A 27,038-nucleotide genomic window follows, 5' to 3' on the forward strand; every position below is an offset into this window, starting at 1 on the left:
GTTAAACTCCCTATTCGCAGTAAGGCCGACAACTTCACATGGACCCTGGTAGTCGTATATGGAGCAGCCCAGAATGAGTTCAAGGCCGATTTTCTCCATGAATTAGTTAATCTGGCAAAAGATAATCCCTATCCCATTCTTATAGGTGGGGATTTCAATTTGCTTCGATTTCCAAATGAGAAAAGTTGTGGTAGGTTTGATAATCATTGGCCTTTCCTCTTCAACGCTGTCATCGACAATCTAGATCTAAGAGAGGTGTCCATGATTGGAAGACAATTCACTTGGGCGAACAGTCTTCCGGAACCGACATATGAGAAACTAGATCGCGTTTTAATGGATACCGACTGGGAATCTAAATTTCCCATCGTGTGTCTGTTCGTGCTCTACCTCTTATCGAGGCTATATCAGACCATGCACCCATTCTCCTAACTACTGGTTTGCCACGACCACAACATAGACGCAAGTTCAAATTCGAACTTGGGTGGTTGCTTCGGGATGGCTTCTATGATATGGTCAAGGATGTGTGGGAGAAACCGGTGGCCGGGCCTACCCCAATATGCAGATGGATTAACAAAATGCGTGCATTACGTAAATGCCTTGGTGGTTGTACTAGGCATACAGTAGGTATACTAAAAAAGGAGAAGCTTCGTCTTTCAACTATCATTGATGAATTAGAAGCTTTGGCAGAGGTTAGACCTCTCCCTGAGCATGAAATCAAGATCAAGAGTCATTCAAATGCATAGATAGCTAACATGCCGCATGAAGAGGAATTCAAATGCTACCAACATTCTAACTCTCAGTTTATCCTGAAAGGTGATTCCAATACTAAATATTTCCATGGAGTCGCCAATGACAGACACCGGAAGAAAATTATTCATTCCCTACAACAGGATGAGGGCACGATTGAGGGGCATGAGGAACTTAAATCTTATATCACTAATTATTATAAAAATCTGTTCGGAGCCCCAGAGGAAGGGAACTTCTCGATGGATGAGTCCCGAACAGATGACATCCCCCAGGTCTCTGATGAGGAAAATAGCCTACTAACAGCTCCATATTCCGAGGAGGAAGTCAGAAAGGCGGTTTTTCTAATGGAGTATAACAAAGCCCCCGGTCCAGATGGGTTTCCCGTAGAGTTCTATCAGAATTTCTGGGAAGTCATCAAACCGGATCTTCTACTTTTGTTTAGCAACCTTCATGCTAGCCAACTTGAATTGTTTCGCTTAAACTTCGGTGAGATTATTTTATTGCCTAAGGTTAATGAGGCTGTAAGGATACAACAATATAAACCTATTTGCCTCCTTAATGTTAGTTTTAAAATATTCACGAAGGTTGCGACTATTAGGCTGAATTTGGTTGCTGAACATGTGGTTCGCCTTCACAAACAGCTTTTATGCAAGTCAGACACATCCTAGATGGAGTTGTTATCCTTCATGAAACAGTCCATGAATTACACCGAAAAAAGTTGAATGGGGTGATACTCAAAATAGACTTTGAAAAATCTTATCACAAAGTCATGTGACCCTTTCTTCAACATACTCTCAGAATGAAAGGTTTTTCTCAGAGTGGCGCGCTATGGTCCATAGTTTCGTTTCTGGAGTTAGTGTTGCCATTAAGGTCAATGATGATGTTGGACACTATTTCCAAACGAAGAAGGGATGGCGACAAGGTGACTCCGTATCCCCATGCAATTCAATATAGTGGCAGATATGCTAGCGGTCATGATTGAGCGTGCCAAGGTTGATGGACAAATTGATGGGGTAGTAAATCATCTGGTTGATGGTGGTCTCTCTATACTTCAATATGCCAATGATATGATTCTCTTCATGGATCATGACCTCGAGAAAGCGAGAAATATGAAACTGATTTTATCAGCATTCGAGCAACTCTCGGGTCTCAAGATCAATTTTCATAAAAGTGAATTGTTTTGCTTTGGCGACGCTCAAGACGAGGCCCACCTGTACATTGAACTGTTCGGATGCGGGTTGGGCCAATTTCCGATCACATATTTGGGGATACCGATACATTATCGGAGACTCACAAATGCTGAATGGAAGCACGTCGAGGAGAGACTGCAAAAAATACTTAGCAGTTGGAAAGGTAAACTGCTGTCTTTGGGTGGAAGATTGGTTCTCATAAATTCAGTACTAAGTAATATGGTACTATATATGATTTCCTTTTTCCAGTTGCCGAAAGGAGTCTTACATAGATTGGATTATTTTCGATCAAGATTCTTTTGGCAAGGAGATAGCGAGAGAAAAAATATCTACTGACCAAATAGAGTGTGGTTTGCCATCCCAAAGACCAAGGCGGGTTGGGCATTCATGACCTTGAGGTTAAGAATAGGGCCCTCCTCGGCAAATGGTTGTTTAAATTACTGACGGAAGATGGTGTATGGCAAACCCTCCTAAGGGGGAAATATATGGGTTCCAAGGCGGTATCCCAAGTATACTGGAAGCCTCGGGATTCACACTTTTGGGCGGGTTTAATGGCTACGAAGAGATATTTCTTCTGCTATGGATCCTTCTCAATTAAGGACGGCTTGGAAATTAGTTTATGGGAGGACAGGTGGCTAGGACATGCCGCACTCCGGGAACAATATCCGGCTCTACACAACATTGTGCGCCACAAGGGTGATACTATTGCCACGGTAATGGAATCATTTCCACCAAATGTGACGTTCATAAGAGATTTAATTGGACCCAGACTCCAATCGTGGAACATCCTGCTCGAGCGGTTGTCCACGGTGCAATTGTCACATGGGTCTGATGTTTTCGGAGGAACCTCCATGAGAATGGACAATTCTCAGTGGAGCCAATGTATATAGCGTTAATCCAGTCTGATGTGTCGGTTGATAATAATAAGAAGATCTAGAAGATGAAGATACCTCTTAGGAATAAAAGCTTTGCATGGTATCTTCGTCGCGGAGTCATTCTTATTAAAGATAACCTTATTAAGAGGAATTGGCATGGAAGTACACAATGTATCTTTTGTCACCATGATGAGACAATAAAATATTTATTTTTCCAATGCAAATTGGCTCGTTCTATATAGTCAGTCATCAAAATAGTTTTTGGCTTGTATCCTCCTTGTAGTGTTGCTAATGTATTTATCAACTGGTTGCATGGGATTGATCACAGGTTTAGAACTCTTCTCAGGGTGGGAGCGCTTGCCGTTATTTGGTCGCTTTGGCTATGTAGAAACGATAAGGTTTTCGATGATAAAAGTACTTCTCTGATGCAGGTTATCTACAGATGTACCGGGACTCTTCGTTTATGGTCCTCTCTACAACGCATGAAGAATCGAGACCTGTTTACGGAGGTGTGTACACGATTGGAGGCTACGGCGAGGGATACTTTTACCCAACATGGATGGCAGCATGATTTTAGGATTGACCCCCCTATGCTTTAGGCGTTATACGGACTCTATGTCTTTTTGTATTTCGCCTTTTTATTTTTCATTTGTGTAAATCAGAACAAAACTTTTGGATTCTCTTTCGCCTATCGGCCGGCTTTAAACAACCTTCACATTTCCTGCTGAGATCCCAAGTCTCCAAGTGGGCCCTCTTGGCCACCTAAGACCTTGGCTTTTTAGAGAATCCCGCTCCTGTGTCGTAGGACTTGTAGCTCGGCAGTCCACCGGGTAACAACAAGTACTAGCTTAACATGGGGAGGCGGCGAGTTAGTAGCAGTAGGTGGCAAAGTGGCTTTATTATCTATTCCATTAGGAACCGCAGATTAGAGGATTTTATTTGGCTGTGTGCATCTTAGTTATGCAGGGTGTAATACTTAAATCTTTTAAGTAATATACCCTTTTTGGAAAAAGATGCTAAGTAGCCCGATCGGTAGGTTGCCACGATGAAAACTCCAACAACAATGCCATGCACACCAAGATTGTTTCCAACGATTGTAGGGCTTGTTAAGATGGCCAAAATTGCATGGTATAACTAGAACTTGGATGTAGACCTGAAACAGTTGCATCTATTTAATCTGCTCATCAACTCATACACATACGCACAACGAACTGAGAACGTCAATACCACTTACCAAATCAAGTTCAAGAAGGATGGCGAGGCTCCTGGTTGCACTGGTGTGTGCGTACTTGACAACGACCGTCGGAGCTAGTCTCCGGCTTGAGCTCAGTCGGCTGGAAGCGAAGGCAAGTTCACTTGCAACCGTGCGTAGGGCGATCGCGCCCGTCCGCTGGAGGCAAGGATGGCACGTCACCGAGTACCGGATCGGCGACCCTCCGCAGCCGGTCCAATCCATTATTGATGTCGGCAGCGGCCTGGTGTGGACGCAGAGCGCGACGTGCCACCCCCGCTGCATCAGCCAGGATCTCGACTGCTACAACCCCGACCGGTCGCGCTCCGCGCACAGCGTGCCTTGCGACAACAGGACGCTGTGCGCCGCGGCGCATGCTGGTCGATGCACGGGCCACAACGCCGCCTGCACCATCATGGCCAAGAACGGCGCCGAAGGCATTGAGCTCTGGGACCTCGCCGGAGATCTCGGCGTGGACGTGTTCACCTTCGGTTCTGAGAAGGTAACAATCGCGTTCGGACGCATGCGTGAGATTAAACTATTCAAGCCAGAGATCTTAGGGGGAGCTTCCGGCGTCATCGGCCTCGGGAAGGGGCCGCTCTCGCTGGTCTCCCAGCTCGGGCACACCAAATTCTCCTACTGCTTCACCGAGGACGTCAACGCCACCAGCCACTTGGTCATCGGTTCCTCCGCCGTCCTCGGCGACGGGCCAGTAACATCCATACCGTTCGTCGTCAACCCGAGCGAAGAGCCCTACAACACTTTGTACTACGTACCTCTGATTGGGTTGTCAGTGGGTAACGTCAGACTGGCTATCCCTACCGCGGCGTTCAACATGCGGCGGGCCTCGCCATGGCTGTGGACCGGCGGAACGATCATCGACTCCTGCATCGAGACCATGTTCCTCGTCGACGTGGCATACAAGGCGCTGAGGCAGGAGGTGGCGAGGCAGATGGACAGCAGTCTCCTGCCGACGACGAGCGAGTGGCCGGAGTACTGCGTCGACCGCTGGGATGTGGGTGCGGTGCCGCCTTTAGTGCTGCACTTCGGCGACGGCGCAGACTTGGTGCTGCCAGCGACAAATTACTGGATGCCGCTCGCGGATGACAGGACGTGCATGGTCGTGTACAGCTCGGCGGAGAGGAATACGACGCTGCCGATGAATGAGACGACGGTCATAGGCAGTTACATGCAGCAGGACATGCACGTTCTCTACGACATCGGTAAGGGCGAGATCTCTTTCCAGGCAGCTCACTGCAGCTCCATGTAATCGACTCGACGTACCAACGCAAGCCTACCTATATATATTATATATATGCTCCCTCCATTCTTAAATATAAGTCTTTTTAGAGATTTCACTATAAACTACATACGAAGCAAAATGAGTGAACCTACGCTTTAAAATATATCTATATACATCCGTATGTAGTTTGTAATGGAATCTCTTAAAAGACTTACATTTAGAAACAGAGAGAGTACTACTTAAGTCAATATAAGTGCCCAATTAATAGTTAAGCAGTTCATGCTTTATAAGTGGCATGGAGTTGTAGTCCTGCGCACCTCGGCTGGGAGCCAAGGACTGCGCTGTATTTACTGTACGATGTTACACACTTACACTGTGATGTTAAATAAGTGAGAAAATAAAAAAGAAGGAAGAAAACGACGCAAATTTACAGCGTCACAAGCTCCGGTGTGTTGTGATTGTGTGTACTTCTCTCCAAAGTGTTCCCCGTGCCCCGTGAAAGTATGTTTTTTTTAAAGGAGAAAAGACCCCGGCCTCGGTTTCAGATTGATGTATACAGCCACCTTATTGATTAAAAGTTCAAAATCAAAGTCTTAGGTTCAGTATTGGCTCACAGAAGGAGCACAAAAGCAGTAAAGATACAAAAATGCCACAACGGGCTAAAAACAGGCCAAGATGACTAAACAGATAGCCTGTTATTAGATTGACATCCAAACCGGTTGTAGATAATCTGTGCTACCGTCTACCGTCGGTTGCACCCAACAGCCAAAAAGCTCCCCGAAGTCCGAATGAGTGAGTAACGACCACATACGGATCCAAACAGTGGCCATGTGAAAGTATGTGCATGTGATTCTTTCAACAGATCGACGTGATGCATGTGGTGTGTTAAATTTTACAAGCTGGTTAAGATATATTGTTGGATTTAGGTTTATATTTTGTGCTGGTTCTTAGCTCAAGTTTAATTTTCTAGATTTGCTAATTCTCACCTCGATGACAATTAGCTATGTCTTAGCTAAGTTTTTCACCACACGATTTAGCTACGGTAAAATTCACGCAATCTATTTGATCCCACGCATGCTTTATTTTGGACGCTAATATCTCCTGAACGATCGGTCTGCGAGAGCCCCAGGTCGAACGGTTCGTTTGCTACTTGGGGGAGGGGGGGGGGGGGGGGTAATGAATTCGTTCGGCACGAGAAGCACCCCAGCGCAAACACCCTCATACATAAGCCTTTTTGTTGTGACTAAAAAACCCAGTTTGGCCTAGTTTTGACTGTAAATAAAAAACCCCAGTTTTGGTTGTGACTAATAAAGCATCGATTTGACAAACAAGCTACTACTAAAAAACTCCCAATGGTTCAAACTGAATAATGTCGTCGTCTTTATAAGAAAATTTTGTCATGGTGAAAAAGATATTTTTTAATGAAAAAAGCAGTAAATAAAAAGTTCATGGCAATTTGCATCACTACATGGTGGCAAGGAAATTTGGCTTAAAAATTTATGTGGTACTTTTTACTATATACAGGAAAAGCAAAAATTGTGCATTAAAATTTGCCATCATGTGGCAAAACAAAAGGAAAAATTTGCCACATGTTGTTTAGTGGTAATTACCATGTTTTTGGTAAAGTAAATGTAAAATAGTCTATAGAATAAAAAAATCCCATGAACGGTGGAAAAGCAAAAATTGCCACGGGTGAAAAGTATTTTTGCCATGGCAAATAAAAAGTAAACTTGCCATGCTCCATACAATAAAACTTGCCATGAGCGACAAAAAGTAAATTTGCCATGTATGTCAAATTAAATTTTCCATGCAAATAAAGGAAAATTTGCCATGGGAATAAGAAAGTTAAATTGCCAAGGTGAAAAAAAGTGAAAATTGACTTGGAAAATTAAACTATACATGCCATAACATACAATATTGATCAAAATACTTCCATCACAAATGCATGTTCAAATTTGCCATGGTATTTATATCGTAATTGCCATGCTTTTATATAAGAAACTTGTCATGTATGAAATAACAAAAAAATCAAATATTGCCATGGCAAATACATATTCAAATTTTTCATAGTATTTTATTTATGAAAATTGCCATCTTTTGTGAAACAAAATTGCCGTCTATGTGAAATAACAAAAAAAGTTGATTAAAATTTCTATTGCAAATGCATATCCAATATTTAATGCTTAAACTTTATGTTTACACAGAAGTTAAATTTCCATGAACGAATATGGTTCACATGCATGTAAAAGTAAATTTTCCATGCCAACATAAGTAATTTTGACATAAGATATAATTGTTGGAGTTAGGTTTTTTTGCTGGTTCTTAGCTCAAGTTTAATTTTCTGGATTTGCTAATTCTCATCTGGATGAGAATTAGCTATGCCTTATCTAAGTTTTTGACCACGCGATTTAGCTACTGTAAAATTCATGCAATCTATTTGACCCCACGCATGCTTTATTTTGGACGCTGAAGCGCCCCAGCGCAAACACCCAAATACATTTTTTTACCGGAACCGGTATCTACCGGTGGGAAATCCACCATCCATCAATGCTTCCAGAGGCGTGTGGGGTGGACCCCACAAACTTTCTTTTTCCACCTCTGATTTAGGATACGAGACCTATACAGATGCAATACGAGATGGACCCCACGACAGAGAAATATCAAGCCCCCGCCGATGTTTCCTTCCCACATCGAGCTCTCTTCCCCCTCTCTCGTGAGTTCCATGCCGGTCACCGCCGCAGTAGATCTGACTTCTCCATCAAACTCCGACAGCGAATTAGGCTTCCGCGGTTGTCACCTACCACACGGGAACACAGGCAAGACCGGCGGCACGGCTGTACCACGAGGCCGGCGAGGAGCGACGCCGAATCACGCCGGCGGATGATGGATACGCTACGGTGGGCGTTGGGGTGAGCTGCTCCGGCAAGGTTCCACCATGAAGGCCACCCACCACGATGGGTCACCGCGCACTGGCGTCGCTGGATCCGGCGACTCCAAGTATGACCGCAACCGGATCTGGTGAATAATGAAGCCCATCTCCCCTAACCTCTCTCCATCTGTACTTAATGATTTCTGTTTTTATTTTGCATGATTTGAACATCCCTTGCTACTTTACCAGATGGTTGGTCTCCCCATGCTCCTTCAATTTCAGGTGTTTGTATGTTTGTGACAGAGAGCATCGGTTAGTGTTGTGGAATGTGTGTGAAAATCATTGAAACATGATTTGAACGACATGATTTATGAATTGTGGGATCCAGTGGAATCAATTGATATAATTGAGAAGATGAATGAATCAATTTTTGTGCCATTTGGTTTTGTGATCTGAAATTGTACAAAATAGTGTGCACATCTGCCAAATTGATAGTCTGTGTTCTTTGAAATACTTGAACTTTGATATGTTTATGAAATGACACTGGAATTACAATGAGATATGTTTATGAATTGATTGAAATGTACATTTTGAAGAACTGAAATCAGTTGCTCTTTGATAGTGTAACTAGTCAGTTTCACTTGTGTGAAATATGAAATTTGAATTGGAATAATTGAAATCACTTTGTAAAAAAATAAAAATGCTTTTGCCACTCTTTTGAAATATGAAGTTACAGTCTTTTGAAAAAGTATGCTAGTGAATTTTTTTTTGAAAATATCGAACTCAGTTCTTTGATGATTGAGATAATGAGTTTCATTCGTTGTGAAATATGGCATTGGCATTGGCATTGGAATAACTGAAATCACTTGGTAAAAAAATGAAATTGTTTATGCTACTCTTTTGAAATATGAAATTACTTCCCTGAAATATATGAAACCGCTATTTAATATATCTATAACATGTTATATGAATGAGACATGTATTGAAATAGATTTTTGAATATAAATTGAAACTAGTTTTTTTTCCCAGTCGGAAACAATCAGTTTCACTTCTTTTTTTGTGAGTTTGGGATATATGAAATAAATTTTGTTAAAAATTGAAAGTTGTTTTGAAATGAGATCATTTGTTTTGGATGGTGTGGAATTAGATTTAAAAAATGAAAATCAATGTATGAAACTATTGAAATCGGTAACTTGAAATAATTGCGATGTTTTTTTGAAAGAGTTGAAATGATATTTCAGTTAGGTATGAATTGAAATAGCTATGGGTAGCTGAGTTGTTTTAAAAAAGAAAATATGAAACTGACATTTAAAGTGAGAGAGGTTGATCCTTTGAAAAATAAGTTGACATTTATGTACGTGTGTGAACTGTGAAGTGAGACTGGCTTCAGACGCATGTAGGGCCGTGGCTGGAATAACGTGCGTAGGCCCAACTGGTCAAATCACGTGGGTGAGGTCCAGCTAGTGAAATACAACAGCTTAAATGAAGAAATGTGTGGAATACAGAGATACAATTTATGACAACTTTTGAGGTGGCAAGATTCTTGTGGGCCCCTCATGACACCTCTTGACCTAATTCCAGCTCTATAAATTCCCAAATATTCCCAATACATTAGAAAGCCACCCTAAACTCGTTTTCCGCCACAGCAAGCCTCTGTTCTTCCGTGATCCCATCTGGAGGCCTTCTCCGATACACTGCCTGAAGGGGAATTGATCACGGAGGGCTTCAACATCAACCTGGCTGCCATTCTGATGATGTGTGAGTAGTTTACTACAGTCCTACGGGTCCATAGCTAGTAGCTAGATGGCTTCTTCTCTCTCTTGGATCTTCAATACAATGTTCTCATCGATGTTCTTGGAGTTCTATTCGATGTAATCTTCTTTTGTGGTGTGTTTGTTGGGACAAGATGAATTATGGGTTTATGATCAGATTATCCATGAATATTATTTGATTCTTCTCTAAACTCTTTTATGCATGATTATTATAGCTTTGTATTTCTCTTCGATCTATCCGTTTGGTTTGGTCAACTAGATTGATTTATCATGCAATGTGAGAGGTGCTTTGGGATGGGTTTGATCTTGCGGTGGTCAATCCCAGTGATAGAAGGAGGCATGACACGTATTTGTATCGTTGTCATTAAGGATAAAACGATGGGGTTTATTCATATTGATTGGGTTTACTTTGTCTACATCATGTCATCTTGCTTAAGGCATTACTCTGTTCGTTATGAACTAAATACTCTAGATGCATGCTGGATAGCGGTCGATGTGTGGAGTAATAGTAGTATATGCAGGCAGGAGTCGGTCTACTTGCCTCGAACGTGATGCCTATATAAATGATCATTGCCTTGAATATCGTCATAACTATGCGCTTTTCTATCAATTTCCCAACAGTAATTTGTTTACCCACCGTATGCTATGTTCAAGAGAGAAGCCTCTAGTTAAAACTATGGCCCCCGGGGCTATCTTTACCATATATTGAAATCCAGAAATACTTTGCTGCAATTTATTTACCGTTATTTTATTTTGTGTTTTTGTTTATCTATCTACCATTAACAGACTTGATCCTTGCGATTAACTGCCGAGGGGATTGACCACCCCCTTGTCTGCGTTGGGTGTAAGTATTTGTTCTTTTGTGTGTAGGTGTTGTTCATGAGGTTTTACGTGGTTCTCCTACTGGATTGATAACCTTGGTTCTTAACTGAGGGAAATATTTATCTCAACTGTACTTCTTCGTCCTCTCCTCTTCAAGGAAATCCAAACGCAGCTCACAAATAGCAGCCCTCCCTCAACACGAAAATCGCCGCCGTTCGATTTAGTTTCTATAATACCCGTGACAGCACTCGACCCCCCACCTCACTTGTCACTGTTTGTCTGTCGAACATCCAGAGGAAAAGCAAATGTAGATACAAGAGTCTAAATAGGATCGATCGTTGTACATTCCCACCAAGTACATGTAATCCTTTCATGTTCAGGCAACAATGTACAACACAAAAAATTTAGCATTTCTCCTGTGGTGGAAAGTCAGGTAAAGGTAACATATGCCGCATCATAGAATTCACACAAGAAACAAAGCCTGATTAAGGGCTATTTACTTTGTTTATGTTGTGAACAATATGCTAGAATAAGTGTATAAACCTGTTCAAAATGTTTAGTTGGTAGATGCAATGTATGCAGGATAGAACTAGCACTCATTTGCTTCTTAACTGTAGTTGTGATGAGGAAACTTGGATATGGATTACTGAATTTCTATGTATCAACCTCCCTGTCACCGTTTAACATCCCTTCAACCTCTAAGAGCTTTAACTGAACTTGGTAATACTCTCGTACACACATAAGCTCGTTTCTTTCTTTTTCCTATGCACTTTTGCTTGTTTTATTTTAATGAGGTGTCATAACTGGTAATGCATCATAATTAAATCTTACAGATTATTTTTTGAAATTTACATCATACACATGGTGCTTAAGATTGAAAGCGTGATTTGTATTGTATTTGAGTACTGTATGTATATATTATGTAGTCCTAGCTTTATTGTCATGATGGCGTCGACTGGTTAGTCTTTTTCCTTGTTTTCATTACCTTGTAACAGAATGAAAACATCACCAGGTCTCTGTTTTTTGTTAATGTTATCGCAGAATGCAATGTCTGCATGATCTCTACAGTTTCCCCGCTCTTCAGTAAACTATACTCCCTCCGTCCCATAATGTAAGACGCTTTTTGACACTAGTGTAGTGTCGAAAAACGTCTTACATTATGGGATGGAGGGAGTAGCAATTTGAACATATGTGCAGTTTCTGTAAAGTAGAAATAAAAATATCACACCGTGAGGCTCCCTTTTAGATACCTAAAACTAATGACAATGTATATTCCATACTGCACCCTGAATCTAAACGAGCCGATGGTTTGAATTTAAATGCCATTTCGTCAACAATTTACATGCTGAAGGATCCCTGCAATTAGTATATGAGAGGAATATTTGTCCTTCTAGTACCAAAATTTTGGAGAACATTAATGATTCCATCAGAGTTCATAATAATTGAATCTCCATTCGTACCTCTCTTTCTCATCATTCTTTTCTCCAGTCTGGCAGAAATTTGAAGAGAACGGTGAGTAAGTTGATGCTTTAGAATTAAATAATAGTGTGTTTCAGTTACCTCTGCTGTTCCTAATGGCTCTGAGTCAAGCACATGTAAGTTTTTTCCTTTTCTAAATTTCGTGACTCGATGAAGAGGAAGCCGGGTACCTTTGATCTTGAAGAGTCAGGGCAATCCAACTGCTTGCTCCTGCCCAACTCTGTCTCAGTCGGCGCTACCTTCTTTTTCCAGTGGCAGTTGTTATACAGCTATGTTAACTGGCAGTTCACAAAAGGTATCTCCTAAAATTTTCCAGTGGCAGTTCAGTTAGATTAATATGTAACGTGTTATCATTACAGAGCCAATGCAAATTCATTTGCACGAATGTAGTTATCTCATCTCCAGTGATAGTTTGATAAAGATTATTTTCATTCATTCACTACAGACTACAGATCGAGGTTACTATTTTTGGTGTTTGCCAGTTAACATTCTGTGCACCAGGAGTACAGGGCACTAGGCAGGCTCTAAACATAACAATCACTATCACAAAAATCAGAACCCAAGTTCTGACCCGTACTTCTTTCCAAACTTTGGAGGCCCTACACGATAAAAGCGGCATAAGACACAATGTATCTTTCACAATAGGCTTCATAGCAAAGCAGCATCCGAAGCGGATTTTCTGCGCACGTTGCAGCGCTAAGATCGTTATTCTGACGTAACCGTGGCTTGTCAATAAATTGTCCCTGCCACAATACGTTGTACCAGGTCGTTACAGATGTATATACCTGGTTCAAGATGCGTGGTAGAAGTAACTGTGATGTCTCCTCGAATATGAGCCCGTGTCCATCGATGGCAGAACAGTTGCGTGGTTTTGCATTACATGTTCCTGCTTTCTACTTGTACATGCACACGTAACTAGTAGCCGTCAAGGGCGCTGATCAAAATAGCCAGCTGGCCCGCTCATGGACGCAGGCCTCCGGGCTCCACAGTGCGTGCTTTTAGGTTACGAAAAAGTTGGTTGAATCATGTGTGCCGGCAGTAGGGCAGCAGCACAGTACCACTTTCTTCCCTTGCCTCCACACAACGGGGCAGCACTCGTTCTGCAAGCTAACGGAGTTCGGCGGCGGCGACGTTGGTGAAAGGTTAGCAGTTCCATAGCAGCTTGTTTCTTGATTCGAACACTCAGTACGTAGCCAATGTCAAAACTCCATGCGTGACGATATGCTTGATTTGGTGAAAACAGTTTAGGGAACAGCCAGATCCCAGGCGGCAGTCCACGAGCAGCGGGTCCCAGGCAGGTGGTTGCACTGGGAGTGACAGAGTTAGAGCATCTCTAGCAGACCCCGCATAAGTGGTCAAACCCACAAAAATTTTGTGTTTTACGGTTTTGGGCGAAAAAAGTGTAGAGAACAGAAACCGTAAAAATAGTCCAACCCGTAAAAATTTTAAGGGCCACCACAAATGCACATCCGAAACCCTTATCTTTGGAGCTTGGAGGTTGGAAGGCCGAATATAGGGGGGCCCGTATACCGGTCAAACCTCGTCGGAGCAAACACGTCGCTGCGGAGTTTGCCGGAATCCGCCCTAAACTCGCCGGAATTCATCACCGCACATCGAAAAAGGCCGCTAGACGCCGCAATCGGTCGCCGCCGATTCGAATTGGACGAGCTCGACATCGTCGTGGCCTCCCATGACCTCAGCCTGGCCGCCGGAATACTCTCGACGCGGCGGGCAAAGGGGCACGGCTCGCCTGGCAATAGAGCAAGGCACGGACGACGGACGTAAGGGGCGTGGCCGGCAAGGCTGGGCGCGGACGACGGAGGCGACGGGGCATGGCCGGCGCGGGGCGCGACCGGCGCGGTGATGGGGCGCGACCGGCAGGGACGGGGCGCGACCCATGGGCGATGGGGCGCGACCGACGGGCGACGGGGCATGGCCTGCGGGCGACGGGGTTGGGCGCGGCCGGCGTGGCCACCGCGGCCGGCTGGAGGAAGGGGCAGCAACGGCTAGACTGGAGGAAGGAGCCCTTTATTCCAGCTTTACAGTTTGTTTTACAGTATCTGTTCGGCCGCGCTAGTTTTCGACCCGCAATTGCGATTTTCGTGAAACAACAAACACGTTTTGCGGGTCAAGTTTTTGCGGGGTCTACTAGAGTTGCTTAGCGGCGGAATGAGCTAGGCGATGAAGAGGTTTGGGAGGAAAACCGGTGTGATGTCGTGCGATTTGGTATGGAGAAAAATGAAATTAGAACACCATTTATTGAGTTCACACCGGTCAGCCGTGCTTTGGTGACTGCCTCTTGTGCGTTCACATCTATCGTGCCGGCCAGGGTGTAGTCTGCTCGTAGTGGCTACAATGGCCGCCTAAAAATAAAAAACAAATTCTGTACTGTTGTAGTGCCTCCTGGCAATTTAAAATTTTTGGAAGCCTACATGGGATTGGAAAAAGCAAAATGAGGGTGTGAATACGAATCTCAGTCCAACTGTTCTGCAGCTGGGAAAATTTTGATCGCAGAAAAAGTTGGCACATATGCTTCATGTGTTCACACCGAACAAGAACCACTTTGCTGTTGAATGGTACAAAAACAAGAAATCTTGACTGCAAAGGGAGGAGGGAGGGGAGAGAAACTGAGCCGGTGCATGTACAAACAAGGTTTCATACGGTGGATATACGATCCTAAAAGTCTTCGCGCGTCAGATTCGTCAGTGGTTCTGCTCGATCTCAAAGCTGGAGGACGTCCACGATACGCATACCACTGAACGCCGTACTAAAGAAGTACTATTCATCAGAGGCCATATATACTTACATAATCATATTAGACATATTCTTGCCAAACAGTAACAAGTTACCTAAGGGCACTAGGATTTGTAGATATACTATTGGACATATTTATTGCATGCACAAATGGTATTTACTCTAGAATATCAGGTAAGGTATGACGGATAATGCCAGATTTTTTTCTCGAGCGACAAGGTGAGGCCTGATTATTGCAATGGGAATAGTGACCATTAATATGGATCGGGGGGAGTACTACAATCTCAGGTATTGTTATTGTTGGAAATGTTAAGTGCTAAGAGCTATATAAAATATCTGGGTATTGGTGTGGTTGCTCCATTGTCATGTCAACCCATTTTCTAGCATCCTATATGTTGTACCTTCAACTATATTGTTCATTGGTTCTGGCATTGTGGATTCATGGTTGAGCCAAACTCTGTTCTCCTGTAAGAATTGGATTACACCATAGTTTATAAAAAAGTTATGTATATCTTCTCAAATATCCATCCAAGACATAAATGTCAACATTCAACATTGCTCAAACCACTAGTTATGCCTTTGTTTTTCCTCTTCATGATATGTTGTTTGTACTTTTCCTTATGCTTGACATTAAGAAAAACCATGACCAGGGACTGAAATGTGCAAGGTTACCGAGAAGAAAGTTTCGATACAAGCTGGAGAACAATTTATATGGCCTACAAGGCCCGTATAGGGATATGCTGTGTGCACAAGGTCGTTAAACTTGTTAGTTTTTACAACGATGGATAATAGAGATTTGAAATTAAGTGCATGTACATTCACTGTTTGCACGGGTTAATTGAGCTTTTTTCTTTTCGGCAAAATGGGGGATCAATTATGAGAGTACTTTCTTTTTGTCATGATTCATAAAACTTTATTATGCTACTTGAATATGTTGTATAATGTTCCCTGAAATATGAAGTGTGCATTTGCGCAGTACTTCCAAAGGTGAATTTGTCATCACAAGTGATTGTTGTCAAGGTAGCAAATACAATCACCAGGTGTCTTGTAGATGCAGAAATCGACTATGGTATTGTTTGCTACATGGCTTCTTCATGAGGGAACCAAGGAAACACAGCGCGGAAAAATATTGTACTAAAAAACACGAGGATTTCAAGGACGCCACATTGTCAAAATCATCTCATGTACTCCTTTTTTTTGTTCTAGAACAAACACAAAATCCATTGTAAAATAATCTTACCGTGCACTATCCTTTGTTTACCCGCACATGAAAGATTATTTGAGATGTAAATGAACATATAATGTTTGCTTTTTATTGCAGAAATGACCCCCTATTTAATTTATTGATAACTATGCATTCTATTACATTGTTGCTCTGTGAGCAAGCCTTTGTGATACATAGACATTTTTAAAAGGACGATGTTAGTTCGCATCCATGATTTGAGAGAACTGTTGGCACGACAAGAATGATATCGCCCAAAGACATTCCAGCTCTATATTAATGCCAGATCAGGAAATGAGATATATAGGTTGAGCTTAGGTAAGGTAACAAAAGTTGGTCCTGTCTTCTACAAGAACAGGCCAACTTAATTTACCTCCCATCGATGATTGCGGATGTATGTTGCTAGTATGCGTTTTTTTTAAACAGACACCAAAAGGGTGTTGTTGTTGCATGCACCTTTGGGTTGCTTTATTGTAAGTGATGTGCATAATGTCTTGTTATCTATTGTTTGATATTATGGATACAAGACATAGCAAAAAGGAGCATGGGCATGGGCCAAGGCAGAGTAAGGATAGAAGAAGGAATGATGAAACATGATGCATGAATCAAGAGGGAAAAAGCAGGGGAGATGCTCTTATCAATGTTATTGTTAATTTTTTTGACGTTTTGTCGCAACTCATAGGTATTGAACTCTTTCTATGCCTAATGTTCTTATACTGTGAAAATGTGCGATCATTTCTTACGTGGCCAATATGGTAATATCCTTCCAGTTGTACGAGATCTGATGAAGAGCATGTGGATATAACTTTTTATTGACTCATTATGATATAATATATGTTGAGCTACAATTCAAGTATGAGTGTATTTTATTTTATTAGTAAATTGTATAGGAGAAGGTAAAGGAAATATTTATATGAGGTTAGCGCATTTAGTGGAGTGGTTACTAGGGCGATGAAAGGGCGATTTTGGACCCTCTCATTGGCCGATGACAATAGAAGGCAATGGGTTGAGTGTGCCTTCGACAATGGTGCGAAGACAACCAGGGATTTTTGGATTGGATTTGATGACCAACAATAATGGGAGGGACACTTAATTTTGTTGTTCCGTGGCAATGCACGGGCACTCAACTAGTACAACGCTAATTGCAATTACTTAATAGTATAACTCAGCCATCTACGAGCCACCACAGCGTTTTGACATCGTCAGCCGTCGGATCAACCCCGTAACAAACCAGATCGATACAACTTTTCACCATGTCGCGATCCATTCAACACACATGTAGTTTGGGCCGCTGCTCCGCAAACCGAGCTAGGGACCACCTCGTTTCACGGGCCGATCAGCGGCCAAAAGCCCACGTAGCTTCCGTGCGTACTCCAACTTTGAAAGAGAAACAAATCTATGCCGACGCGACTCCCCAGTCCCCCGCGATGCGTGGAGATGCCGCAATTCGGCTCAGCACCGGCGGCGGGCACTATCGCCATCGTATCTCCGCTTCCGCTATGCTCCTCTCGCCCGCTTCGTTCGTTCAAGTATGTTTCTATCATTCTATGCCTTACAAGTTGATCTCTTCATCCACCTATTGTTCTGTCTCTTAGACGACATTATGATCCTGATACAAGTTTTCGTAAACCTGCGTTTGGATTGTCCCTTTTATTCCTTCCAGTTCGTCCGTACAAATATCTTCTATTAAATATTCTTCTGCTTATGTCAGTCGTGCTAATGGGATGGTCGGCACCAACAGTCCGTTCTTGGGCCCCTTGCTTCTAGATTTTCCCTATTGCTCTTGTTAGGAAGTGTTTGGATAAATCTCAGTTTCAGAATAACTATATTTGTTATTTACATTATTTTTGCAGAGCCATGCGAGATTGGTGAAGAATGTTCCAAGAAATACTTGACTGAACCATTCCACATGAACTGGAAACAATGGCTCATTGACAAGTTTTCCTTATTTGTTGCACTGTTCATACTGCCAAACATTCAAACCTACTACCATAGGTCTCTCATTGTTCATAAGCATACCATGAGCTTCTACAGTGATGCGAGTTCTACTACTAGGAAATGAGATAAAAAAGGTTAGGTACGTCACTTTTGCTTCGGTAGACCCCCTCTAAACACATTGATGGCTGAGATTACTCCATACCCCTTCATAATAAAGGGCATGATGGTCTTTTCTTCAAAGTACGTCGTCCGCGCTGAGAACTCCGGCACGTGGCCTGCGTACGATACGAGGGCTCGCAGCGGCATGAAGTTAACGTTTTGCACCTGGGCCGGCCCATTCGCGGGTGCGCCCCTTTCAATGGGACAAAAATCGCGAGAAAAAATGAGGGCAATGGGAATCGAACATGCACGTTCGAGTTAAAATCACGCTGTGCTAACCACTGACACTGCCAATTTGCTATGTTAGATTGCTAGCGCAAATGATTAAGAAACTAAAGGTCGCGACAAAATTTAAAACAAAAGTACGAAAAATTAAGATAAAGCAAAGTGTGCAATAGGGATCAAATCAGGGACATCACAACAGTCAACCACGTCAGTAGTCACTATAATACTAACTGGGATTTGGTGTCTGAAAAGGCAGCCCAGTCTATATGAACCATAAGCCATGAAATTATTTTAAAAAACTCGGACCTCATTTTCTTAATGGAAAAAGTCAATATTTTTAGAAACGCGCTGATTTAAAAATTTGTGATATTTTTAAAAGAACTACAACATTTTGTGAAAACGTGAAGGTTTTTTGAGAATCATAAAAGGAACAAAACTGAAAATGATAACATTTTTTGGAATAGCGAACAATTTTTTGGGAAGTGCGAACAATTTCAAATTTGTGATTTAAAAAAACTAAAATATTTTGTGAAAACATGAGACTCTCAAACATTCGTTTTACAAAGGAAAAAAACATTGAAAAGGAGAACATTTGTTGAAACACAGGAACTAAACTGAAAACTCAAACATTTTTCTAAATTACGAAGAATCATTTGAAAGTGCGAACATTCTTTTGAAATTCCCCAAACATTTATTGAATTTGCGAACAACTATTGAAATCAAGAATATTTTTAGAATTTGGGAACAAATTTTGTAACCTCATCGTCCTGATTACACTGCTTGCTATCCGACTACGACCGCATGTGATATTTAGAAGCAGGAAATGTATAAGGGTCAACCACCAAAATGTTCCAGCAGTTGGGCATGCCCAACGTTGTCCCCCACGCAAAATATGAACGAATTCGGACCTAACGCACGTTGCGTCACGTCTAACCTATGTTTGTGTTTTTCACCAGGAAACCCCTAGAAAAAACATAGAATGTATGAAACCAAGGAAACCTGGCATGCATGCTGTCCATGATAATGCCAATGTGAGGAAAAAAATTGGGTGTGTTTGGAGGAGGTGAAAAAAAATGGTTCGAGACTTGCCCTTCCGGTCTACCCGAATGTACAAGGTTGTACACTGTGTGTTTGGTTGCAAGCATGATATGACACCAAATTTTGCCAGCGGTTGGGCATGCCCAAGGTTGTCCCCCATGCAAAATTTGAACAAATTTGGACACCCAGCACACGTTGCGTCTCGTCCGGCCTGTGTTTTAGAGTCTTTTCACCGGAAACACCTAGAAAAATCATAGAATGTCAGAAACCAACAAAACTTGGCATGTATGCTAGCCATGGTGATGCCAAGGTGTGGAAACAATTTGGACGCGTTCGGAGGAGGTGACATGAAAACTGGTTCGAGACTTGCCCTTCCGATCTACCCGAACGTACCTGATTGTACACACTGTGTTCGGTTGCAAGCATGAAATGACACCAATTTTTGCCAGTGGTTGGGCATGCCCTAGGTTTCCCCCCACGCAAAATTTGAACGAACTCGGACACCGAACGAACGTTGCGTCACGTCCGGCTAGTGTTTAGGGGTTTTCCGATGGGAAAACCTAGAAAATGCATGAAATGTCGGAGACCAACGAAACTTGGCATGCATGTTGGGCATGATGACGCCAAGGTGTGGAAAATAATTGGGGCATTTGGAGGAGGTGAAAAAAAGTGGTTCGAAACTTGCCCTTCCGGCCTACCCGAACGTACCAGATTGTGCAAGGTGTGTTTGGTTACAAGCATGAAACCACTGAAAAAGTTCCATGTGGTCATGATGTTTTCCTAAAAAATGAAAAAATTGAAAAAAAAAATCGCAGACTCAAAAAAGTTTATGAATTTGAAATAAAATCACACACTCGAAAAAATCATGAATTTGAAAAAGGTCATGAGTTTGGAAAAAGTTCATTAAAAAAAACAAATGATAAAATTTAAAAATTTAAAGAATTTTAAAAAGGTCTGTGAATTAAGAAAAGAAAACAAAAATAGAAAGAAATAAGGAAATATGAAAAATAAATAAATAACAAAGAACACGGGCTAAACTGAAAAAAACTTTTTTTAACGTTATATTTCCATAAGAAGAAGGAAAGAAGTTCTATGGCACAACAGTTCAAGTGTCCTGGTGGTTAGCGGCCTCCCTACGGGAGTGGACGGTATGGGTTCGAACCCCGCAAGGCACAGCAAATATTTTTGTAGTTTAATTCTAAAAAGAAAGAAATAAACGTAAATGGGCCAGGCCCGCCTAAGGAGCAAATAACCATTGCATTCACGCCTAGGCTAAGGTATGGCTGTATATATCCGGCGTTGTACGATACGTCAAAGGTCCATATTGCTCTTTATACGTTTTGTGAGGAGGGTCTACCGAAGCGCAGCTCTAGGTACGTTATGACTTATGGCAAATGAAATCTTCATTTTACCTCTGTGTATGTGTACCACTTCCTAAAATTCCAAGTTATAACAGTCATTGATAAATTATATTACTCTCTCCGTCCCAAAATTTTTTGTCTTAGATTTGTCTAGATGCGGATGTATCTAATACTAAAATGTGACTCAAATCTAAGACAAGAATTTTAGGATGGAGGGAGTATGTATGCAGCTGTCTCTAACACTGAATCTGTTGCAAAGAAATTGATCAAACAAGTTCCGTTCTGCTTCTTGTACCTATAGTTACGTACATAAACCCATAAAACTTAAACACGTCGGCTAATGGCTGTTGGTTTTGTATTCCCAGGTACATCAACCATTTCCCAGTCTCTCCAGCATATATTTTGCTTCAATAATAGAGACGTATCTTTGCTTCTTATCATGAATAATAGTGCAGAAAACAAATATAGCGATGCCTGCTATTGTTTTGTTAATACCACCTATGAATACTTAGTTCGAGTTCATCAGTTTAATTTCATAAACTTGCGTGTTTGTAAGAACTTGTGATTGCATGCATTTAGGGCCTCAATTATTGACTATGTGTATGCATTCTAAGTGTATTGGTTGCACTATCTTTCAAGCTTCATGCACGGCAATATGTGTTCTGTACCCTAAATTTATTCTCTTTGACTACCAACACTTTTTTCTCATGACTCTATAATATAACCTGCAAGGTAGGCGGGCGCGGCAACGCGCGCATTCACGCTCTAGTACAACTATAAAAGCACGCAACACCTAGATAGACTAGATGTAGCTCAATCCACTAGGTGTCATCTAGCTCACGCCTAATAAATTGACGTGTATCCACTCTAATTTTGAAGAAACACCAAGCAATATAGCGCAGGTCAGTGTCCAGCCCTTTGATTGGTAATTAATCAACACGAGGAAAATGTCAGGTTGTATGGCGCGACCTAGACTTCAATCCCGGTGGCCGGCGATGTCCGACGGAGCGATGCTCTTCGGTGAATGAACTCCCACAGGCTCCACGCCTGGCGCCAGCGGGGCAGCTTCCTGGCCAGGCCGGACGAGGGAGTTGGAGCTGAACCCGTGGTCCAGCAGGTCCTTCTCGTGGTGGGTGGTAGAACTCCAAAGCCGCCAATGGCGATGGGGATTTTTTGCCGTTAGTTGCGGCGGGTGCTGGCTTAGGCTCCGTGACCTCGAAGAACGGCCTACGGAAGGATCTGATGCGTTCCAGGATCCGTTCCCTCCGTCTGGAAGAATCCAATTACTAGTCTCTTGTTTAAGAGCACAATTCATCCAAACAGATTAAATAAGAATCGAGGAACCATCCAACCTTTATTAGCTCACGATAAGAATGACGTGAGATACGAGTTGCTCAAGTACATACTAACAAGGAAAACGTTTGGCTGCGGCGCACCGGCCGAACGCTCGGCCGGTCGCGAGCCACCACGTCCGTGCCACGCGGCCACAGGGCCTGCACACACCCGTCCTTTTATATCTCAACCATCCGTGTCTTATCCTTTCATCCCCTGCTCGCCTCTCTCCTCAGCATCTCTCGCACATATCCATCCCCCACTCGCCTCTCTTCATGAGCTTGGCTTCGGCCAGTGCCGCGGTTTCTCCGGCGAGGACCCCACCGGCGAGGCATCCCCTGCTCCTCTCTTCACCTCTGCTCGTCGGCCCTCCCCTTCTTGCTCCCCGACGCCCCCGTGTGATGGACCACGGGTCGGCGCTTGGCGGAGGAGGAAGCATGCCGGGGATCTGCACATGGTGGACGGGAACAGCTGCAACCGGCCTAGTCGGGAGCTGCAACCGGTCTCGCCGGGAGCTGCGATGGGTGGGTGACCACGACCACGGGCAGGCAACGGGCTGGATGACCGTGCCCAGACAAGTGCTACAACCACGGCGACCAGATGTTCGAACCAGCTCCTAATTGTGCTACTACAGGCGTTTTGATTTGATGGAACCATCGTTCAATTTTCAGTTTTTTGCTACCACCGTAATATGTATTTGTTGGAACCATCAACATTTTTTGCTACCATCGTTTTTTTGGTTTTGCTGGAACCATCGTCCAATTTTTAGTTTTTTGCTACCACCGTGATATGTATTTGCTGGAACCATCAACATTTTTTGCTACCATCGTTTTTTTGGTTTTGCTGGAATCATGCCCAATTTTACTCTTTTTGCTACCACCGTAATTTGTTTTTGCTGGAACCGTCAACATTTTTTGCTACCCTCGGTTTTTTGGTTTTGCTGGTACAACACCAAATGTTTGCATTTTTGCTACCACGGGCCTTTTGATTTGCTGGAACGAGCTTCATTTTTTGCTACCATCGGCATCCTTGATTTTTTGCTTCAACAACGTCCATTTTCCAATTTTTGATACTAGCGTTTTCAAGTTTGCTGGAAGCAGCGCATTTTTTGCTACAACCGTTGTTTTGGATGCGAACCACGACGTCCTCGCCATTGTTTCCTGGAGGGGGGTGAGGGGATGGGCAGAACCAGCGAGGGGCGAGCGTTGGTGGTGATTGTCGACGGCGAACGCGCGCTGCACAGCGTGGAGGGGCTGCTGGGGGGAGGGAGCGACGGCGTGCCGTTGGAGCCGGGCGACGACCGGCGACGAGGGGAAGGCGCCTAACTGCGCTGCGAGGGGAGGGGTAGCGCGAGGCGCGACCTACTTCGAGGCCTACAGCCGGCGGGGCAGGCGACTACTCGCAGAGAGGGATCGCGGTGTTGGAAAACGAAGTCAACGAAGGACGTGGGCCAGCTGGCAAAACAGACGGTCGATGACGCGCTAATCGTGCGGCTGCGGTGCGACCGGCCCAAACTTGGGCCGGCGCACCGGCGCCTATCAGTGCCCTACTAACAAGGCACATCGTCAAAACAGGACACTTACATAGTTACATATTATGCATCCATGGTACACTAATACACTAAAGGCGTGTATGGTTGCCCGCATCGAGCCAGCCAGGCCCGCGCGATGCATCATCTTTTTGAAGGTGGGCTGTTTGGTTGCACGGATATACTGTTGGGCCTACATAGCATGGTTCTTAAAGCATCTCTGGGCCTGGCTCACAGAAAACATCCAAATCTGCAGTTTCTTGTGAGCAGGCCCGAGGGATGCTCTCGAGCGCTCGTGGGTGGCTCGGCTCGTACGTGTTTACAGTTAATCACCTCCCTAACCTTCCTCAATCCCTCTCCTCTCTGAGCACCTCATCTCTGAGCACACCCTCACCTACTTCGCTCGCCGCCCCGATCGCGCCTCCCGCCGCCCGCCGCCGGCGCAGGCGCGGGCGTCCCATTGCCGGACCTCCGCCAAACTCGCCCTCGCCGGATCCGCCCGCCAGGCCCGCCTCGCCACGACACCCGCAGCGCTCAATCAGGCCGGCCTATCGGAGCTCCAGCAGCCCAGCATGTTCCTGGCCTCGTGTCCAACTCGCTCGCCATGGTCCGTCGCCTCCCGCAGCGCCGCCGCGGGCGCGCCCTCCGCGCGAGGACCACAGGCGAGGCGTTCGAGGGGTACGGGCCCGTGCGGCGCGGGTTCCCGTCGTGGGTGGCTGCGGCGGACCGTAGGCGGCTGCTGCAGCAGCAGGGCGTAGTCGGCGTCCCGGACCTGGTGGTGGCCAAGGACGGGAGCGGCAACTTCACGACGGTGGGGGAGGCGCGCGGCGTCGGCGGTGCGCGCGGCCGCGTCCAACTGCACGTCCTACCTGGCGCGCCCGCACCGCCTGCAGCTGCGCGACCGCCTCGCGCTGTCCGACTGCCTGGAGCTGTTCGGGCACACGCTGAACCAGCTCGGCATGGCGGCGGCCGAGCTCTCGGCCGGGAACCGCAGCGTGGAGGACTCCATCGCGGGCGTTACCCAATTCTCTCGCACACTCCTCCACATCCATCAAATGATTAGGGAAAGCACGACACCGCGACCTGGAGTGGCTGGAGCTCGTGGACGAGCGTCCGGCGCGGCTGCTGCTTCTTGGTCTTCTTGCTTACTTGTGTGTTCTGTGAACTCTGAAGTGCACGGGGCTTCAGGCTGCTACTTCTTAGTCTTCTTGCTTGCTTGTGTGCTCTCTGAACAACAACATCACGGGGCGGCTGCCGCTGGAGCTGGGCGCGTCCACGGCCGCGAGCCGGGCGCGGCCACGGTGCCGTGCGTGGAGGAGTCCAGGTGCCGAGCGCGCCCATGGTCGCCGGGAGCTGGCGGTGGACATGATGGGCAGAGGAACCTCCAGCGCGCTCAACGTGTTCGACGAAATGAGATGCCAAACCTGGTGGGTGTTAAGCTTTGTTATTAACTCCTAATCATATGCATGTATGCAACCAAACGCCGTGTGAAAATTTCATTTCGATGACAAGACCCCTAATGCAGGCAACCAATCAACTGGTCATCTACGTTTTGGCCCTGTTTTTCTTTACCCAGGCCCTGCTCAGCCTGGCTTGTTTTTGCTCTCCTAGCCAGGCCCGGTGGAGAAACTAACCAAACACGCCCTAATATCAGAAAGTGCAGATATGTAACAACATTAGGCGTGAGATCATAGTTCAGGAGCACGACACGCGCTGGCTTCATCGCTAAATCATCGTATGCCATTCATAAATTGTATAAGTGGCTGCCATGGAACTGCCAAACTGGCATAAGTGAAAGCCTTTCATAAATTGTATCCCGATGAGGCATGGGGCATCCCCGCGTCGAAATCATGGTACTGCCTCCAAAACTCCAATAGAACCGCTCTAAGAGCATCTACAACAACCTTTGTATATAAATTGCTAAAAACTTGTTATAGTAAGAGGAGAGAGACTGCTAAGAAGAACCGGAAATCCATTTGGTCCATCAAAGCCCCTGATAAGATGAAAGTGGTTCTATGAAGACTTGCTCACGACTGCCTCCCATCCGGTGTCCAACTTCATCGCTGTCATGTGCCGACGTCTGACCTGTGCTATTTCTGTGGAAGAACGGAAGGTATCGAGCACTCACTGTTGTTCTGTTCTTTTGCTTATGAGGTCTGGTCGCATGTGAAGCAATTTTTTGACATTAAGTTATGGCAGTCTAATTTTTCTTCGCCAAGGCACTGGCTCTTTGATTTCCTCTCACGTTCTTTTAACTTGATGGCTACAGTCATGGCTGTGTCTATTTGGCATATTTGGGAGGCGCGGAATTCTGCACGAAACAATGAAGGTGAGTCGCATCCTCTTCGTACTGCTTTCAAAATAAAGCTTACGTTGATCTGATCTTTTGGCATCTATACAAACCAGATCCTGCACATAGGCGTGAGAGCATTGCTTCAAGCACTGTTTGGTCTCCGCCGCCTCCAGGTTATCTTTTATTCATGTCTGATGCTGTGATCTTCTCCGAACTAGGGAAGGTTGGTACATGAGTGGTTGCTCTAAATTCTGATGGTCAATGTGTTGTGCCTGCCGAGAAATGACCAATGGAAGGCCTGTTCCTGAGTTGGCCGAGGCCTTGGCTCTTCGGTGAGCTGTTTATCTTGCACGAGAGGAAGGATGCGACTCGGTGATCTTTGCCTCCGATTGCCTTTCCCTGGTGCATCAGGTCAATTCTCCTGTCCGCAACCATTCACTTGTGGGCTCAGTGGTGTCGGACATCCAACATGGCGCGTCAAACATCTCTTCTGTGCTGTTCAACCATATTCGTCGACAGTCTAATGTTCTAGTTCATGATTTAGCTAAGTCTTGTGTGAACTATGATGGTCTTTGTGTTTTTCATTCTACTCCGGTTTGTATCCGGGAGACTCTATGTGAAAGTGCTAGTTATCGACCAAAGGGGGGGGGTGAACAGGCCTTTTTTTATGGAAGTCTTCAAAACACGAGGTCTTTGAAGACAAACGGTAAGAATGAACCTATATGATTCACAGCGGAAGATGAACTACACTAGAGACAAGCCATAGTCAGGTAAGCAATACAGTGAAAGCACGAAGACTAATAGCAGCTAGGTAGTATGGATCGGAATGGAAGACAGTGTTAAGCTAAACAGGTAATAGTCTTCGCACAGTGAAGTCAAACAGATCAGGCAAGCAAGCAATGACTTCACGAAGACAAACTAAAAAGTAAAGAAGGTAAGGGATAGAACCAGTAGCTTGCT

General features: G+C 44.4%; 1 protein-coding gene and 1 long non-coding RNA gene across 2 annotated transcripts; both read left to right on the plus strand.

Annotated features, from left to right (window-relative positions):
- The first annotated feature begins 4,065 nt into the window (after window positions 1–4,065).
- On the plus strand, window positions 4,066–5,313 carry LOC109769106 (aspartic proteinase nepenthesin-1-like). The gene has a single exon (XM_020327843.3). It carries the CDS (start codon window positions 4,066–4,068, stop codon window positions 5,311–5,313), a length of 1,248 nt encoding a protein of 415 aa, XP_020183432.3.
- A 20,048-nt stretch (window positions 5,314–25,361) lies between these two features.
- Window positions 25,362–26,693, plus strand: LOC141026289 (uncharacterized). The gene is made up of 3 exons (XR_012188145.1): window positions 25,362–25,898; window positions 26,055–26,114; window positions 26,192–26,693. It is a non-coding gene; the product is annotated as an uncharacterized lncRNA (long non-coding RNA).
- The last annotated feature ends 345 nt before the right edge of the window (window positions 26,694–27,038 follow it).

Source organism: Aegilops tauschii, chromosome 6 (assembly GCF_002575655.3).
Source record: "Aegilops tauschii subsp. strangulata cultivar AL8/78 chromosome 6, Aet v6.0, whole genome shotgun sequence".
Taxonomy (NCBI): domain Eukaryota; kingdom Viridiplantae; phylum Streptophyta; class Magnoliopsida; order Poales; family Poaceae; genus Aegilops; species Aegilops tauschii.